General features: G+C 34.2%; 1 protein-coding gene across 1 annotated transcript in view; it reads left to right on the top strand.

The window, feature by feature from the left end:
• The window catches only part of MEIS2 (Meis homeobox 2), a 223,724-nt gene that overhangs the window by 136,928 nt on the left and 69,391 nt on the right, over nt 1–17,405 (top strand). The window contains 1 exon segment of the mRNA XM_001370551.5: nt 17,225–17,301. Within this exon segment, the coding sequence (XP_001370588.2) occupies nt 17,225–17,301 (77 nt within the window).

The following is a 17,405-nucleotide window of genomic DNA, read 5'->3' as shown; positions in this document are numbered from 1 at the left end:
GATGTTGCAATACCACCAGGGGGGAAAATAAGTCAGTTAGTGACAAGGGGTGACTTCATGTTTCCTTCATTGCTGCTTTTCACTAGACAATGATAAAGACCTCAAAGGAGACTTCTATGTGGTTCCATGGGTAGAATACTGGGCAGAGGATCAGGAAGACCTGAGCCAAATCTGGCCTCAGACACTTCAGAGCTATGTGACCCTGAACAAGTCACTTAACCTCTGAATGACTGACAAAAGGACACACTAGAGAAGGAAATGACAAAACATTCCAAGAATCCTTGCCAAGAAAATGCCATGGACAGTGATGGTCCATGGGGTCATGAAGAATTGTCCATGACTGAACAAAAACAAAAAGACCTTAAAGCATCATAGGATCATAGAACCATATCATTAGAGATGGAAGGAACCTTCAAGAATAGCTTAGAAGAGGAAGATGCCCTTCCCAAGGATTCTTTTATGCATTTGGGGTGAGAAAATCTCTGTGCTTCAGGCTGAAGTAACATGTGGCATAAACAACAGAATTGAACTTTAGTAATGGGCGCACTTGAGCATGTCATAAAAGCATAACTTGCTTTAAGAAAACCTCATATATGAAGTCTATTTTAACACACAAGATAAATTAGAGTTGATTATACTCCCTTGTAGCACATGAAAACTCAACACACCAAAATACCAGTCTAATTGTTTCCATATTTTGTAGGGTCAGTGTGAAAGAGGAAAAAAATGTTCTTGCTAGGTATACATATGCTATAAGAGTATATTCTCTTGGAGTTGTTCCAGACCAATTCAGGATTAATCAGATGTTTAGACTAGTAGATGTTGAAGACTGTTTATGAAAAAATGTCCCATGAATCTCTCCTGAACATCCTGTTATGTTCTATAACATGTGAAGTTCTACAGCCTAACTCCTGAACTTGGAAAAAAATTCTCTTTTCCAGTTTCTGCCAGAACTAACTTAAAACTAGGTGGTTGCTAAGTATTACCTGGAACTACCCAAAGAGAAGCAGATTCTAAGTGGGTTCTTCAAACATTTGGGTCTAACCCTATAGGTGGTTGGAGTTGAGAAATAGATTGTGAATTTTTATTCAGGGAATTTGGATTTAGTGAAAATGCTTCTTCAATTCAACTGCCTGTTTCTCCAGGCATTTATTAAGTGAATACTATGTCCTAGACTTTGTGCAAAGCACACCTCTCTTTCCAGAAATCCTCTTACCCAGATACTCTGAAGTGTATCATAACCTACAGTTAGGCAAATTAAACAAATTACTGATAAATTTTTAAAAACTACATAATGATAAAAGACCTTTCAGTCCTTGGATTATAGAACATTTGTCATCTACTGCTCCCCAAATAATCAAAAATCATAATGCATCTCAACATAGAATAGTAAAAAACATTAACAATCTGTATTTAAACCCAAAGCAAAAAAAGTATTAAGACCTATGATAATCATCTAAAAATTAGCCTTCTGGTCTATTAAATTGTATTATAATGATGCTAATTTAACCTACAAAGATGCCTAACTTAAAATCAGGGTGTAATTTTGGACCTAGAAGTATCTTTATTGAATGGATCACTGTAGAAATGAAAATCCAATCTTTGATTGAGAGATGCATTTGGCTTATATTTCTAATTAGAGAAGTAAATTTGAAGTTCTAATTTTTTAAAATATGATAATTTGGGGATACTTAAGAGAATTTAGTATTTCATTGACCAAAGCTAGAAGACATTCAAACTTGACATGTTTAAAATTAATTTTAAATGAGAGACTAATCATTCTCTTAGAACTAGTTGAGAAGCATTTCCCTCCAACAACTAGTTACATATAATGCCAAAGTCAGAGTCAAATGAAGCTTCCTCTGCTCAAGAGCATACCTAGTATAGGTAAGAATACCAGTAGCTTTCTGCAGATGGAAACTATTTGGGTACATTTAATCTGTGAAACATTTGTGCATGACAAGAATGGTGTCATTTGTTTCCAAGATGTTGGAAGGCAACAAGCCAACAAACATTTAAGTGTTTACTATGTGGCAGGCCTGTACTGTGCTAAGTGCAGTATATATAAATACAGGCAAAAAAAAAAAGATTTCCCTTGCCCTCAAGGAATTTGTATACCAATGGGCAAAATGCAACATATAAAAAGGAGCTAAAAAGGTATGAGCATGATGTGATGGTAGCAAAATTTGGAGAGTCAGAAGCAGAGATGGGAGAGGAATAGAGGATGGCTGACTTGGGCTCTTCAAAATGGAGGTTCTGGAAGGAATTCATCAATGGGAGACAGGGACCACAGGGAAAGAAAGATGTTCCAGGATGAGAAGGCCACAACACTAAGGAGAACACATAATAAATTCCAATAGGCAAGGAGAAAAAAGCCATTTCTTATTCATTCATTTCACTTAATAGATAAAAAAGTTTTCTCAATATAGTTTGCTTCACATGTTTCATATATGAATGAGAACCTTGGATTTATTATTCATTGCCATTGTTTTCCCTTCTTTTGTCACAAGTAAAATGAGATGTAGACTTTGTAAGGAGGAAAATATTTTTGAAATATTATCTACGTTGGTCAGCATATTTACTCATCCTAGAGATTATTCATCTCTCAATTCTTTTTGTACATTATATGAAATTTTGGATCTCTGGGAATGGGTTATCCCAGAGATCAAAACTTTCATATGACATAAATGCTTATTGGCAGCATATACCCTTTTGGTGTTGTCCTGAAATTTTTTGGTACGCTTTGTTGATGCTATAGGTTTTAATATACAGGAAAATGAAGGTTTTCCCATTGTAGCATCTATACTAAATGAATACAAACATCATCAAATAATTTGTTATCCCACCTTATGAAAAGAATGAAAACTAACACCTCATACACAGGTGAAACTAAGCTTGTCCTTAATGGTTAGAGGACAGACAGCCTCAATCCACAATAATACCTCTTTTTATTGTTGTTTGTTTTGTCATGAAATAGAACCAATCAACAGGTACTTTGTATTTAATAGATGCGCCCTGACTTTGGGATGTTTTGGGGGCTATTTAGGAAATGCTCTCTTGTTCATTCCCTTTGGTTCCTGTACTAAGTGGCAGATTGTCTTTGGGCAGGGTGGTGACAGTGTATGGAGCGTTGTATTTGGAATCAGGAAGATTTGAGTTTAAATCCTGCCTCAGACATTTACTAGATATCACTTAACTTACCAAGTTTCAGCTTTCTTATCTGTAAAACATAATGATAATAATACCACCAACCACATAATAGTGTATTAAAGATCAAATGAAATAATATATACAAAATACTTTACAAATCTTAAGTACTATATAAATGGTGACTATTATTAAATTCTTTCACTCATTAAAAATTGTTGTGTGCTAAAACAGAATGCTTACTCAGGGGTCTAGCAGTAGTTATGAGTCCTGTCGCTTTGACTCTGCTAACTTTAATCATTATATGCGAGTTAGACTGCTATAGAAAAAACAATGGGAAGACAGATTGATAAGCAAAGCATAGCCAAACCACCTGCATTTATGACCTAGTTAAATAAAGCATTTTCTTATAAAATTATCAATTGATTGAATTATTCACTTGATAAATGTACAATTGAGGAAAAAATATGAGTGATAATAATTTAGTTTCTGGACAGAATGGTAGATGGTCTTTCTAATGAATTTCATACTATATAATTCCCCAAATACTAATTACATTTTCTAAAGTATTTTTTGGGGAAAATTTGCATAATAAAATCAACATTTCCAGAATATGTGGCTGATATTAATCAGTACAAGTCAAGTTTTATGAGGCCTTTCATTTGCACATACATAAAAGCAGGCCTGTTGTATCTGTGGTTCATTCAAAAGCAAAGAAAGAGCTTTGTCTGGAAGTTGAAACAAGAATCTGCAAAGCAGAACTTGTGATTTATGTCTATATATAGGGCAGCTATTTCTCTGAGCTTTAGTTTACTTATGGAATGGAAGACGTGACACTTGATTGTATACCATGTTGGTTATGTTACTCATCAGAGTGAACATGAGTCATTGTTTCTAAAGTTCTTCATAACCCCAATGAAAGATGCCCTTCTGTGAAGATTCTACTCCTAGCTTCTGCCCATCTCCAAGTTATCCATTAATAGCCACTTTCTCCTCTTTGTTAAGACTTTTCGACTTATATTTGACTGACTTCTCTTATCCTGTGCTTTTAAATGAGCAAAGCAGATAATGTCCTTAACATGTCCATTGTTTGCCCTAGACATAATACTCTCTTTAAAAAGATAACCCAAATTTCATCAAATACTATCTCTTTAAATCCATTTTAGCTTTCCCTTGTCAAATAAGACTGTGTATGTTTGTGAGCTAAGACAAAATTATTGCTAACAATTTCCAGGTAGTGATATGAAACTATCCACTCTGGATTTGTTTATGGTATTTTGTAATCCTATTTAATAATAGCTTAATATTTACCACATTTCCTTTCTCCAGACTTTTCCCTGGCATTAAAAAAATGCTGTCATGAGCTAATTATTAATCCTCTGATCCAGTCTTATATGGTACTGCCTTCAGAGCTATTGAACAAGGTTATTGTCATAGATTAGATATTAATATCTCTGTTGTCTAGACATCATCTATTTTCCCTAGCACATACATAGATTCTTTGTTTTAAGCAACTATTTATCATGGAAGTCTCATTTAACATGTACTTTGACCTTTTTTTTTTACAAAGGCTATGCCTTTATCACCATATTTGATGCTATCATCTACCTGCCTTATAAGCATATATTTTTTTAAAAATCTTTGGTTTTTAGATTAATTATGATATTATCTTTCATTTTGGGGGAATCTGATATGGAGGAAGGATCTGTATTAGGTCCATCTTTGAAAGTTCCTGTCCTTTTGCTTACAATTGACCTTCATATCTCTTTTCCTGGCAAATTTTCCCTTTCCCTCTTGTTCATATTTTCAACAAAGTAATTTTTAGAATAGATATGATCAACTTTATGGATAGACTAAGATTCTATGAATATTTGAACACCCTGAAATTTTCTGTCTAGACTTCATTTCTTATCCACCTCAATTTGTCAGAATTCTCTTTGGTCTTGAAGACATTTCTGGGTTTTTACCTACTCAGGAATAAGGTTCTACAATAGAAAGATGTTCTGGGAGACAGAGTGGAGAAGGAGAAAGCAGGCTTCTTTAGAGCTTGGGTGTTTGTATACTTATATGTGAGTGTATGTGTGACTTAAATTTTGAGTATTTCTGGGATTTGTGGCCCAAGTTCAGAATTTTTTTTATTTCTGAAGATCTAGTTATTATATATTTATTATATATAGTGGAATATTATATAGTTAGTATATAATTGTATGTTGTTATGATCTCTTTTAGAGATTCATTTCCTGCTGCATTTTGGACTCAGATTTGAAGTGAGAATTACCTTCTTGTATAGACTTTTTTGCATACTTAGGGAGAGTTTTTCAGTATCTCACATTTTTCTCCTCTCCTGATTCTCATTATCTATGCCCAGTCTTAGAGATAGGAAGGAATTATTTATGCGAGGAAAAAGTATAGTATAATATTAGTGCTTTTATCTCTTTCTTCTTTGCTTCCATAATTATGTGTGTACATGTAGACATATATGTATATATATAAAGTATGTTATAATAATTTCTAAAGTTTTGACCAAATAGCTTTTATAGCAATGAAGTGGCAGCATTGGAAAAGTCAGTTTGTCTGTTGTCTCTCTTACCAACCTTGGATTAGCTTGGGAAAGGATTGATGCACACCTAAAAGAAATGAATAAATATATAGTCATTATCTTTAGAATGTAAAATTAGTTTCTTTTTGATCCATAAATTTCAGTCTACCTTTTGAGAGAGGGAAAATTATGTGGTATATTATCTAGAGTAAATATATATGTATATATATGCTCATATCTGAATATATGTACATAATAATAAAGCTTTATTCCCTTCTTGAGGCAGCAGGTATCAAATTAGGTAAGGAATAAGAAAAAACATCTAAATTATAAAATGCTATATTATTATTGAGAAAAATTATTCCATATTAGATAGCCTATTTTTATTTCTAATTATCCATGCTGTTCTCATGGAAGCACCTGGGAAGCTGTGTGTAACAATGAAAAAAATGCTGGCTAGAACACCAGGATTTACATTCTGAATAACCTGAAATTCCCTTTGTGATCATGAACTAGTCATTCCACTTACTAGTTCTCCATTTCTTTACCTATAAAATGAGAAGGTTGAATCAGATGACCTTTAAGGTTCTCCAGCTCTAGATTTATGATCTTCTAAGTGCAGCTAGAGGCACAGTGGATAAAGCACTGGGTCTAGAATTTGGATAGACCTAAGTTCAAATCCAGACTCAGATAATTACTAGCTGTGTGATACTAGGCAAGTCAAGTTAACTTTGTCTCAGTTTCCTCATCTATGAAATGAGCTAGAGAAGAGAAAAACAAACTGCTCCTGTATCTTTGCCGAGAAAATCCCAAACAGGGTCATAAAGAGTTAGATGTGACTTAAAAAGTGGCTCAACAACAACAAAATAAATTACTCTATTGGTGTAGACTTTAATAATGAAGACTATATTTTATTTTTTAAAAATCTAAATCATCCAGGACATCATCATTGTGTCAAATAGGAACCAAATTTAATTCTTTGGAGAAACAAAAACTTTCTGAGTTTAGAATGAAGAGTTTCTATAAAAATATTAATTTGTATAGTATAGTATAGAAATATAGTATAGAAATCTGAAATGTTTAAGTGACTCAGGGCCTTATTTGTAACTTGTGGCTCATTTACTAAGATTAGACATTAGCCATGTAGGCAACATAACATGCATGATCAGACTGTTTACCTAAGTATGCTTGTTGTTCAGTCATGGCTGACTCTCCAGGACCCCATTTGGGGTTTTCTTGGCAAAGACACTGGAGTGGTTTGCCATTTCATTCTCCAGCTCATTTTACATATGAGAAAATGAGACAAAAAAAAGGTGAAGTGATTTGCCCAGAGCCCCACAACTAGTAAATGTTGGAGCCAGATTTAAACTCACAAAGATGAATCTTCCCAACTTTGAGCCTGACCCTCTATCTAGTGCACCACACAGCTGCTCATTGTAATCATCCTAAAATAATTCACTCTACTCCTTAGAAGTACATGTTTTTTTTTTTTCATTTTAAAAATAGTTAGTGTGGATTTTCTTTAAAGCAAGAATTCTTAACCTTCTGGTTGTAAAAATCACCCCTTCCCCCTCCCCATGTTTTATTCTATTTCTTTTTTACCTTAGTTTCTATTAACTTTGCTTGCCTGAAATTTGTCTTCAGTTTTCCTTTTCTATACGAGTGTTGATAATATAGCTGAGCCATACCTGTGCTTAAAAATTCTGGATCATAATCCACCCGGCTTATTCTAGATGCCTATGGCATTTCTGCAGAAGGTATTAAGCTTTTTTTCTCTGCTCCCTTAAATGTGCTGGCCCAAAGTATTAACTAGATGTGATAATCTCTTAAAATCTAGCTATCATTATAATCCCTCAAACTTAGTCTGAAAGGGAAAAAAAGGGAATGTGATTATTACTATTGAAACAATTTCTTTCCATGTGATTTCCAGTGAAGATGAATTGCTTAAAAGACTACATTTACATTTTTTCAACCAATATACATTTGACATTACAAAAATTTCATTCTTAGTTTAAATCTAAAATGTGCCTTTATGATTGCAAATGTCTGGGTGAACAATGAGTATTTCAGTCAGGTGTTCAGGTTGTATCCAAATATTGTGATGCTTAGGATTTCTCAGATAAAGTTCTAGCGGCAATATTTTAAAGCCTAAAATATATAGCAGAAACATAGGATTTTGGAATTAGGACCAAAGGGGACCTTAGAGGGCACCTAAGTTCAACTCCCTCAACCTATAGTTGGAAAACTGAGTCCTAGAGAGGTTAAGTGACTTGTTCAGGATCACACAGGTAGTACAAAAAAAAATATTTTAAGTTTTGACTTTCAATAGATGATAATAGCTAATATTGATGTGGGACTTTGAGTTTTTCAATGTGTTTTACATATATTATATCATTTGATCTTTACAAGAATTCTGAGATAGGAACTATTATTATCCTCATTTAACAGATTAAGAAACGGAGGCTGAGAGAACGTAAATGAATTGTCTAAATTCACATGGCTAATAAATATCGAAGGAAAGATTTGAGATTAGGTTTTCCAAAGGCCAAATTCAGCACTCTATTTGCTAAACCAAATCAAGATAGCTATTATATTACATACAAAATCTCAACCCAAAAGCAAGTCCTATAGGAATAATTTAGGACTAGATTTCTCTTAACTGTGTAATGTTAACAGGAAAAAAATCATTTCTACCCATTTCTACCCACTATAAATATAATGAAGCCTACTCTGACTCCTCTCTGTTTTCAGAGATATAGAGCCCTCCATACAAGACTCTAACCCTACATGGCTGTAAAAATTGGTCTGGGTTATGAAATAGAGGTGTCTTTGGCTAATAGAAAAAAGAGCCCCTGAAGTTAGTCAAGAGATGTGGGTTTGAATTTCAACAATAATGCATTTTTAAAAATATAGTTAGTAACTAATAATAATAGCTATCCTTTATACAATGCTTTAAGGTTGGCAAAGTGTTTTACAAATATTATTTCATTTGATTCTTACTCATCCCTGAGAAGTGAGTGTTGTTTTTAACATCCTCATTTATAGATAAGAAAACCAAGGCAAAGATTAAGTGACTTGCTTAGGGTCATACAGCTAGTATAAATTCAAATTTGAACTCACATGTTCCTGATTTCAGGTTCATCACTCTACTCACTGTTCCACCTTGTTGTTTGGTTGTATCTGACTCATCGTGACCCCATGGACCAACCACACTATCAATGGGGTTTTCTTGGCAAAAATAGTGATTTGCTATTTCCTTCTTCACTGGATTAGGGCTTTAATTAAACAGAGGATAAGTGACTGTGTCTGAGTCAGACACTAAGCTAATGTCTGAGGGTGGATTTTAACTCAGATCTTTAGGTATCACCCAGCTGCTTCTATTTACTAATTTACTTATATGTTGAGTCTGTTTCTCTATCTAAAATTAAAGGAAAAATATTCTTACTACCTACCTGAAAGGGTTATTGTTAGAAAAGAGTTTTGTGACCCTTAAAGTTACAAGTAATTGCTATTCACATAAAGTTATAGTGCACTTAAAATGTAATATAAATGAGTTACTATTACCCCTGGACCAAAGTGAACTAGATAAATTTTAGCAAAAAATAAGAAATTAAATCTAATCATATAGAAGAAATTTCATGTGCAATAATTATTTAAAATGTATACACAATTTCTTATGCAATATTTGAAAAAAATTTCAAACATAGAAATTTTTTCATAGTATCTCTATTCACAGAGTGACCAGTATGCCAGAGAGGAGAGAAAAATTACATTAGAGTTAGGAAAACTGAGTTCAAATTCCACTTCTGAACTACAGTGGCAGTGTGGCCAGGAATAAGGCTCTTTTGCCTTCTAAGAATCAGAAGACTTTTTAGTCTTACATTGGTAGAGGGAATTTCCCCATCAGGAATTCCTAACATTAATGAAAAACACAAGTCTAGACCACCTCAGTTACATGATATAGAACCCCAGAATACTGGGGAAAGCAGCATAAAAAATCTAGGTGTAGAACAAATTGCTCAAAGACTGATAAAATATTTTAGTTCTGCAAGGCACTTATCTAGGTATTGTGTTGATACAGACAAATTCCTCTATGTAGATATCACTTCCACCAAGAAATACCAATCCCTGAACTCTACTTTTTTTTTCAACATCTGTGTTCAAGGGTTGGTATTATTTTTTGGTGGAAGTGGTATCTACATAGAGGAAATCATGTCTACATAATACCTAGATAAAGTTAATAGAGTGGTCCTTAATTAGCCAGAAGATTACACAACTCTTGTTGCTTTTTACATAGATACCTCTAGCCTCAAACCTTGATGAAACTTTTAAATCACAGTAGGGGTTAATTTTATGTTTTAAAAATCCAAACAACCTTTGATCAGTAAATTTATTCCACTTTCTCTGAGAATTTTAGCATGGCCCCAGAATTATCCTGAAATTTTACCTATCTTGGATTGCCATCCAGGAAACATTATTATTACCTTCTAATATTTTTAGAGTCAAATACAATATTATTTGGATTTAAAGTTTCATTGGTCTATAGGTATTATTAAGGATAAGGAGAGGAATTGGAGCTGTGAGGTAATTTCTATAGGAACTCTCACATAAAAAAAAAAATCCCTTTACCAGTGCAGGTTGGAATCATCTGTGAAATTTATAGTCTTAGGATTTTGCCCAGAGCACTGTAATGTTAGGTGATTTGCCTATGTCATGGGTTAGTATTAGAAGCAGAAAAGAAACCCAGGTATTTCTGGATGACTCTCCATCTACTATACTATGTGGGAATGAGTGCATTATATACATTATACATGTCCCTGTGGTAGAAAAAGGGATGAATTTGGAGTAAGAGAAACTGTGTACAAATTCCAACTACCATTTCTACCTGTGTGACTGGGCAAATCAATTACTTTATCTGTGCCTCAGTTCCTGGAGAATGAGAAATGATTGAGTTCTAATGATTCTTTCAGTTCTAAAACCTGTGAAATAGCATTCATTCATAGATTTAGAACAAGAAAGGTCCTTAGAGACCAATTAGTCCACTTTGGTTAGTGACTTGTCCAAAGTTACTCAGTAGTAAATATTTAAAGTAGGGTTTGGTCCTAATCCTCTGACTCTAGTTCCAGTATTTTTCCACTGTATGACACTGCCTTCTCTCAGTCATCTGATTTCTGAAATCTCTTGAGTACTATTCTTGTGGGAAACCATTTTTAAAATCTTAACTTCAGAAAATTTTTGCCATGTTTGGCCAGAATTATGGATTGGGATGAAGGCAATATGTTGCTGTTTTTATCAGTGATCAGTAATTCCCAGGGGATGAGCAGAGAGGGGAGGGAAGGAGAAAATTCCAAATAATATAATTCATCATGCACTATTTCCTATAAGTCAGAACTTCCTCATTTTCACAAGAGTAATTTCCTCACTTGGGAAATACAGGGATAGAGAGGAGGAGGAGAAACTGTTCCATTGGCAAAACTCCACGTTAAACTTCAGTTTAGAATGTCAGTAAAAAGGTAATTTGTGTTTTGTGATTAATCTCATTTGAGTACTGACTATAGTAATCCTTCTCTTTCCTTCCCTGGCATTGGATATTATAAAAGGAGGCTGGGAAAAGGGCTTAAAGTTTATTTCACATGATCCTATATGGTTCAACTATATGAGGTTCTTAACTATTTTTGTGTTACCATGGGCCCCTCAGGTAGTCTAGTGAAGGATATGAATACATTCTCATTGCAATGTTTTTAAATATGTAAAATACATATGATTACAAAGAATAATTGAAATATAGTTATCAAAATTTTTTTAACCCTTACCTTCCATCTTGGAGCCAATACTGTGTATTGGCAGAATACAAGGCAGAAGAGTGGTAAGGGCTAGGCAATGGGGGTCAAGTGACTTGCCCAGGGTCACACAGCTGGGAAGTGTCTGAGGCCAGATTTGAACCTAGGACCTCCCATCTCTTGGGCCTGGCTCTCAATCCACTGAGCTACCCAGCTGCCCCCTCAAAATGTTTTTTAAAAGTTCATGAACCTCAAGTCAAGAACTCCAACTCTAAAATTAATCTTTTGTCCTCTAAATTGGGAAAGATCCAACCCTAGGTTAATAAGTTTGTGCTACCCCTGACAAAATAAAAACATTGATTCATGCAAAATTGGGCTTGCCAAGTGAGATAATATGTATAAAGCATTTCTCAAACCTTAAAACCCTATATGCCTATTAGCTGCTATTGCTACTACTATTACTATGATGGCAAATGGTTATGACTACTACCACTACTTTTATCCATATTGATATGACTAACAATTTAATATGAATTTATGATTTTGGCTGTTCAGTTTCTCATCTTGTGACACAGTGGGAAAAACCCTGGATTTGGAACTGAGTTTGAATTCTAGCTCAGTTTTTGCTTCCTCTCTGATCCATGGCAAGTTACTGAACCTCTCTACATCTTGATTTCCTGATTAATAAATTATGCGGTTGGATTAGATAACTTCTTAAGTCCTTCAGAGCTCTAAAACCTATATTCCTAGGCCTCTGTGATCCAGACCCAACCAGCTGAGTAATGGCATGTAAACACATCCCATTTGTCTGCAAGAAAAACTAGGTGGATGTTTTTTGCATGTTAAAATGGGAAAAACATGAAAAATAAAAGCCATGACCATCAGGTTTTCATGTCACCCAGTCACTCTATGCCTCAGTTCCTTTACTTGTAAAATGGGGAGATTGGACTTGATAGCATCTACAATCTCTTCCAGCTTTAACTTTAAACATCTGATCCATTAATTACCTATTCCCATGTTTGATACAGGTTTGCTGGCATGGTTTTATAGTTTAGACATGCTGCTTATTCTATCTTCCCTGAATTAAATAAAGCATCATAAGACTTCTGAGTTGGAGGATACCTTAGCAGGCATCTAGTTCACATTATGTCTGATTTTAAAAAAGAATTCTTTCTACTACATACCCTACAAGTAATTATCCAACCTTTGCTTGAAGCCTCCAATGAGTAGGAATCGACTACCTCCTCAGACAGTACATTCATTTTAGAATAACTCTAATTGTTGAGAATATTTTTCATGTCAAACCTATATTTTTCTCTTTGCAACTTCACTCCTACCTAGTTGTGCCCACTGGGGTCAAGCAGAAAAATCCTAATCCTGATTCCAAGTGATAACATCCCCCATTCTCAAGGCTTCAAGTTAACTGGTCTTATAGCTCCGGATCTTTTTTTTTTTTTAAGTCTTCATATGGCTTAAACTCTAACAATGCTGATTAAAATAAACTAAATGCTCTCCCCAAGGCTGTACTTCTTCCCTCAGGAAAAAGGAACTATTATCCTATAAATATCACATCTAGGAATTGATCCCAATTCTCATCCCAACATCCTTTCCATGAGATAGCATTACTTCTCAACAGACTGATAAATGATAAAAACAAGTTTATTTTAATTAGCTATCCTCAAATGTTTGATGTGCTAATATATAATATGGACTAAATGCATTGTTACATTGCATAACTATTCACTATAGAGCAGAACTCAGGATATTGTGAATCTGACTGGTGCATCCAAAGAGGGCTAATTACTAAATCACCAAAAAATTTTGCTAGAGTATCTCCATTTTGAAAGCTCTTCCATTGCATAGAATCCATGGACATTGTTATAAAGATTCAGTGTATATAAAAATGTACATCAATACCCATAGAAAAAGTATCACAAAGAAGTTACTAACTTGAGAAAAGTTAACCTACTTTCTTTTAAATATTTTATCAATGCTTTTTTTCTTCATCGCTGACATTTCTATTGCTCATACCCTAGCCAAAAAAAAAAATTCTTTATTTAATAAGGAACTACCACTTAAACAAAGCAAACTGACACATTAAGGATCTCTGAAAGCAGAGTCCTCATTCCATGTTTAAGGTCTACCAATAGGAAAGGATCATGACTAGAGTCAAGTTCTGATCATTTTCAATGCTTTTGCCTGAGTTTTTATGTCTTTTAGAATTATTTTCCTGTCCATAATTGTGGACATTATGCACCTTGTTCTGGATCTGCTTTTTACTTCACTTTGCATCTGCTCAACCAAGTCTTCTTAAATTTATCTGAATTCCTCATATTCATAATTTATTCTAGTGCAATAATATTTCTTTACTTTCATTTGCTACAATTTGTTTAGCCGTTCCTCATTTAATGAGCATACATCTCATCTCAAAGTTTCTTAAAGTCCAGCTATAAATATTTGTAATGACATTCTTTAATCAACTGTCTTTAAAGAAAAGTGGTATTGAAAAAGGGAAAATATCTTCCAAATATGTTGAGAATTTCAATATGTATTAAATTTTTGAAAACTTTTCTTTGAGATCCATACTAAGAGAATCCATATAAGCCTTTTTTATTCTTGTTGACCTCTGTCAAAATTATGCTACCTTTGCTACTATTTCTTTAGATTCATTTATTCATTTGAAAAACTTTGACTTTTCTTCATTTCACTTGAGTTCTTTCTTAATGAAGGGAATTATCATCAGTCTTATTATGTTACCATATATGTTCTTAAGAGAAAGTTGAGCCATCTCTGAATCACCGGACCAGAGAGGGTTGGCACCCAACAGTGTACAGACTAAACTGTAGACTTAGTCCAAGAATATGGAAACTGACAACAAATTATTACTCATGGTCTCCTTTCAGTTTTCAAGTGCAAACATACCAGAGTTTATTTTAAATTTGAGCCAGTCAGACATTTAGTAAAATAGATCAAAGAAGAAGTAAAGGCCTTCCATGTTTATTATTTCAATATGATGTCTGTTCTAATAAAGTGTAAGAATGCATATGATAGACTAAGTTGTAAGAATTTTCTGGTTCCATAGTTTAGCCTTAAATATATACACATATTTGTAAATTAATCCAAAACACATTGCTGTGGTTTCAGTTCCTCTGAATGTTGATTGTTTTCCATCCTTTTTTTAATTTTAGAAATATGGTGGCAGTTTGCCAGAACACTTTCAGATAAACAGTCCACTCCATATATAAAAGGCCATAGAATCACTGATGTTCAAAAACCACAGAATGTTATTTCAATAAGTTAAGGTTGTTATTATCTTCCCTATTAATTTTTTTTTAAAAAGCCATCTGTGCAAGGTAAATTTTGGTAATACCTCATCTTTTTTAATGATATGTGGATGGAGTTTACAACTTTCTTCACATTGATAGTACTGTTCAGGGATTCCCAGGATAGAATGTGTTGTTGCAATTTTCTAGCCATTCTCTTAAATTCATAATAAAATATTCCTGTTAGTGTAATCAGATTTTTATAGTCAAACTGAAAGGAACAGGTTGCTAAATAACATGACCCTCTTCCTTGTCTCCCCTCCTATCTTCACCATCTCTTTATCAATCAGTCCCTCACATTCTCAAGCACACACACACACACACACACACACACACACACACACACTCTACCAAGTACTTCCCAACAATTTATGAAGCTGAATACCAAAAAGACAAGAATCTTTACTGACAGAATTATACATGGGATGATCGTGCCAGCATGACAGTACTCTAGCAATTTATTCTTATTTTAACAATTCCATTTTCCCAAAATGGACAGACTCTATAGATCTAGCTACTTCCTCAAAAGCCAAAGGGGGGAAATGGGTCAAAAGTTATTCACTTGGGCCCGAAGATAAGAAAAGAATTCCTTTTTTTTCTTTTATTCTTTCCCTCCTCCCCCCCCCCCCCCAACCAGGGTTTTCAGTCAATTAAAATTTGTACTAGAGCCTTTTTCCCTGCTTTGGTTTGAAGCCACCCAGTATCTGATGAGCAATCCTTCTTGTTTGTGCAGTCATTCATTATCTCCATTACCAAGAGGAGAATAGAGGACAATTACATTGTTTGGACGAATCAGAGTGTTAGGAGCAGTATTTGTCATGGTGGCAGAGTGCAGCACCTGACAGTCAGCGATTGATGGCCAGGGATGAGCGTGAGTGGCCGAAGCAGCCTCATATGATGCAAATTACTGACTGTGGATTCCAATTTATCCTGTTCATTTTTCTTGCCTGTGCTGAAGACTATTAGTGGTTTTTGAAGCAGTGAAGGGGTCATTACTAATGTGGGCAGGCTAGAAGCAGGAGGGGGAAGGAGGGGAAAAGCCTTCTGTAATTACACAGCTTTCAAGAACAGGCTGGAGGCCCTAGCCAAAAAAGTGTCAACACCTCGCAATCAGAAAAATTTATTTTCATTTTATGCTTAACCCATATTAACTCAACATTATCATCTTTCTTTGTTAACATTTGCAGAATATTAAAAGCCTGGCTTCTATATTAATACAAATCTAGTTAACCCCTTTCACTGTACAGGGGATATTGTTTAACCTAATGGCATTTGGTTTCGCTAGTAAGTCAATGGACAACTTATAGATAATGTATATTATTATGAGATGAAATATCTGAAGAATAGAATCTCAGATGACTAAAATATCTAACTCCCAAATGCCCAAATATTATTCCTGTGATGTCACCCTTTAATATCATTAAAGGAAATGTTTATTACTTAAAATTTTCTTTATTGTAGAAGACTTTGAAATGGCAAATAAAAGTTCACTTTTTCTCCACAAAGAAATGAGTGAATATAAAGGTGGGCCATACTTAATTCATATGCAAGTGTGTAGTAATTCTTAAGGAAGTATGTAATACTGAAACAATAATGCTTGACTTGAAAGAATGAAGGAACAGATTGATGATGTCATAGCTACTCCTCCAAAGTGCTTTTTGTGGATGGTCATGGGGAGGGAAAAGTGGGAGCAGTGAAATCTGTAGCTTAATTCTGCTCATTGTCATCATATGAGTTTCAATTCAAAATTTTGTATGAAGCCTTTCTCATGGTGGATTCATTTGAATACGAATTTCTTGCCTGCTCACCTACCCCAGTAGGATAATGGTCAAATGAGAGAATCTTCCCATTGCTCTATAAAGGAGATTGCATAAATATACTGTCAATAAACCATATAATTAATTTAGTTGGTCATCATGACTCTTGAGAATACTTCTAATTATCCTACAGCACTCTCCAAATATATATATGCTGCCAATAAGCTTACTTTGCCTGGAAGAGAATAGTTTAGTGGAGCCCTCTTAAATGGACAACCCTATATAACTATTGTATATGTATTTTCTAGGCAGCAAAGAAAAATGCCAGTGTAACAAGTTGCCTTTTGTGCAACGGGAATATTTTGGATAGGAATGAATGTCACCCTGAAGTTGAAATGGTTAAGAAAATACTTTAAATGCTTTATCTATTTTTAAAAACCTAGTAACCAAGATTTACATGGTTTTCTTGTTGCATGACCTGAAACATGCTGCAAGAATAGGGAGTATAAAACACTAGTCATCTTTGATCTATATTCTATCATTCCCCTCATTTATCTTTACATTTAAAAAAAAAAAGCCAAATCACAAAACCCTAGAAACCATAAGTGGTGTTTTCTTTCTTAGATGCAAGTGCATCTTTCCTAGCTGCTAATTAATCTTTTTGTTTATTTGTTTTAGCATCCATATCCTTCAGAGGAGCAGAAGAAACAGTTAGCCCAAGACACAGGACTTACAATTCTACAAGTAAACAACTGGTGAGTGATGCTCAAAATCAGTATTTCTGTTTCCGTGACTAAATTGCATTTTTTTTTAAATTTCTAAAGCAAATGAGGTTGAGCACAACTTCAATTGTTGCTAC

Source organism: Monodelphis domestica, chromosome 1 (assembly GCF_027887165.1).
Source record: "Monodelphis domestica isolate mMonDom1 chromosome 1, mMonDom1.pri, whole genome shotgun sequence".
Classification (NCBI taxonomy): Eukaryota; Metazoa; Chordata; class Mammalia; order Didelphimorphia; family Didelphidae; genus Monodelphis; species Monodelphis domestica.
This window is presented reverse-complemented; position numbering and strand designations above follow the sequence as displayed.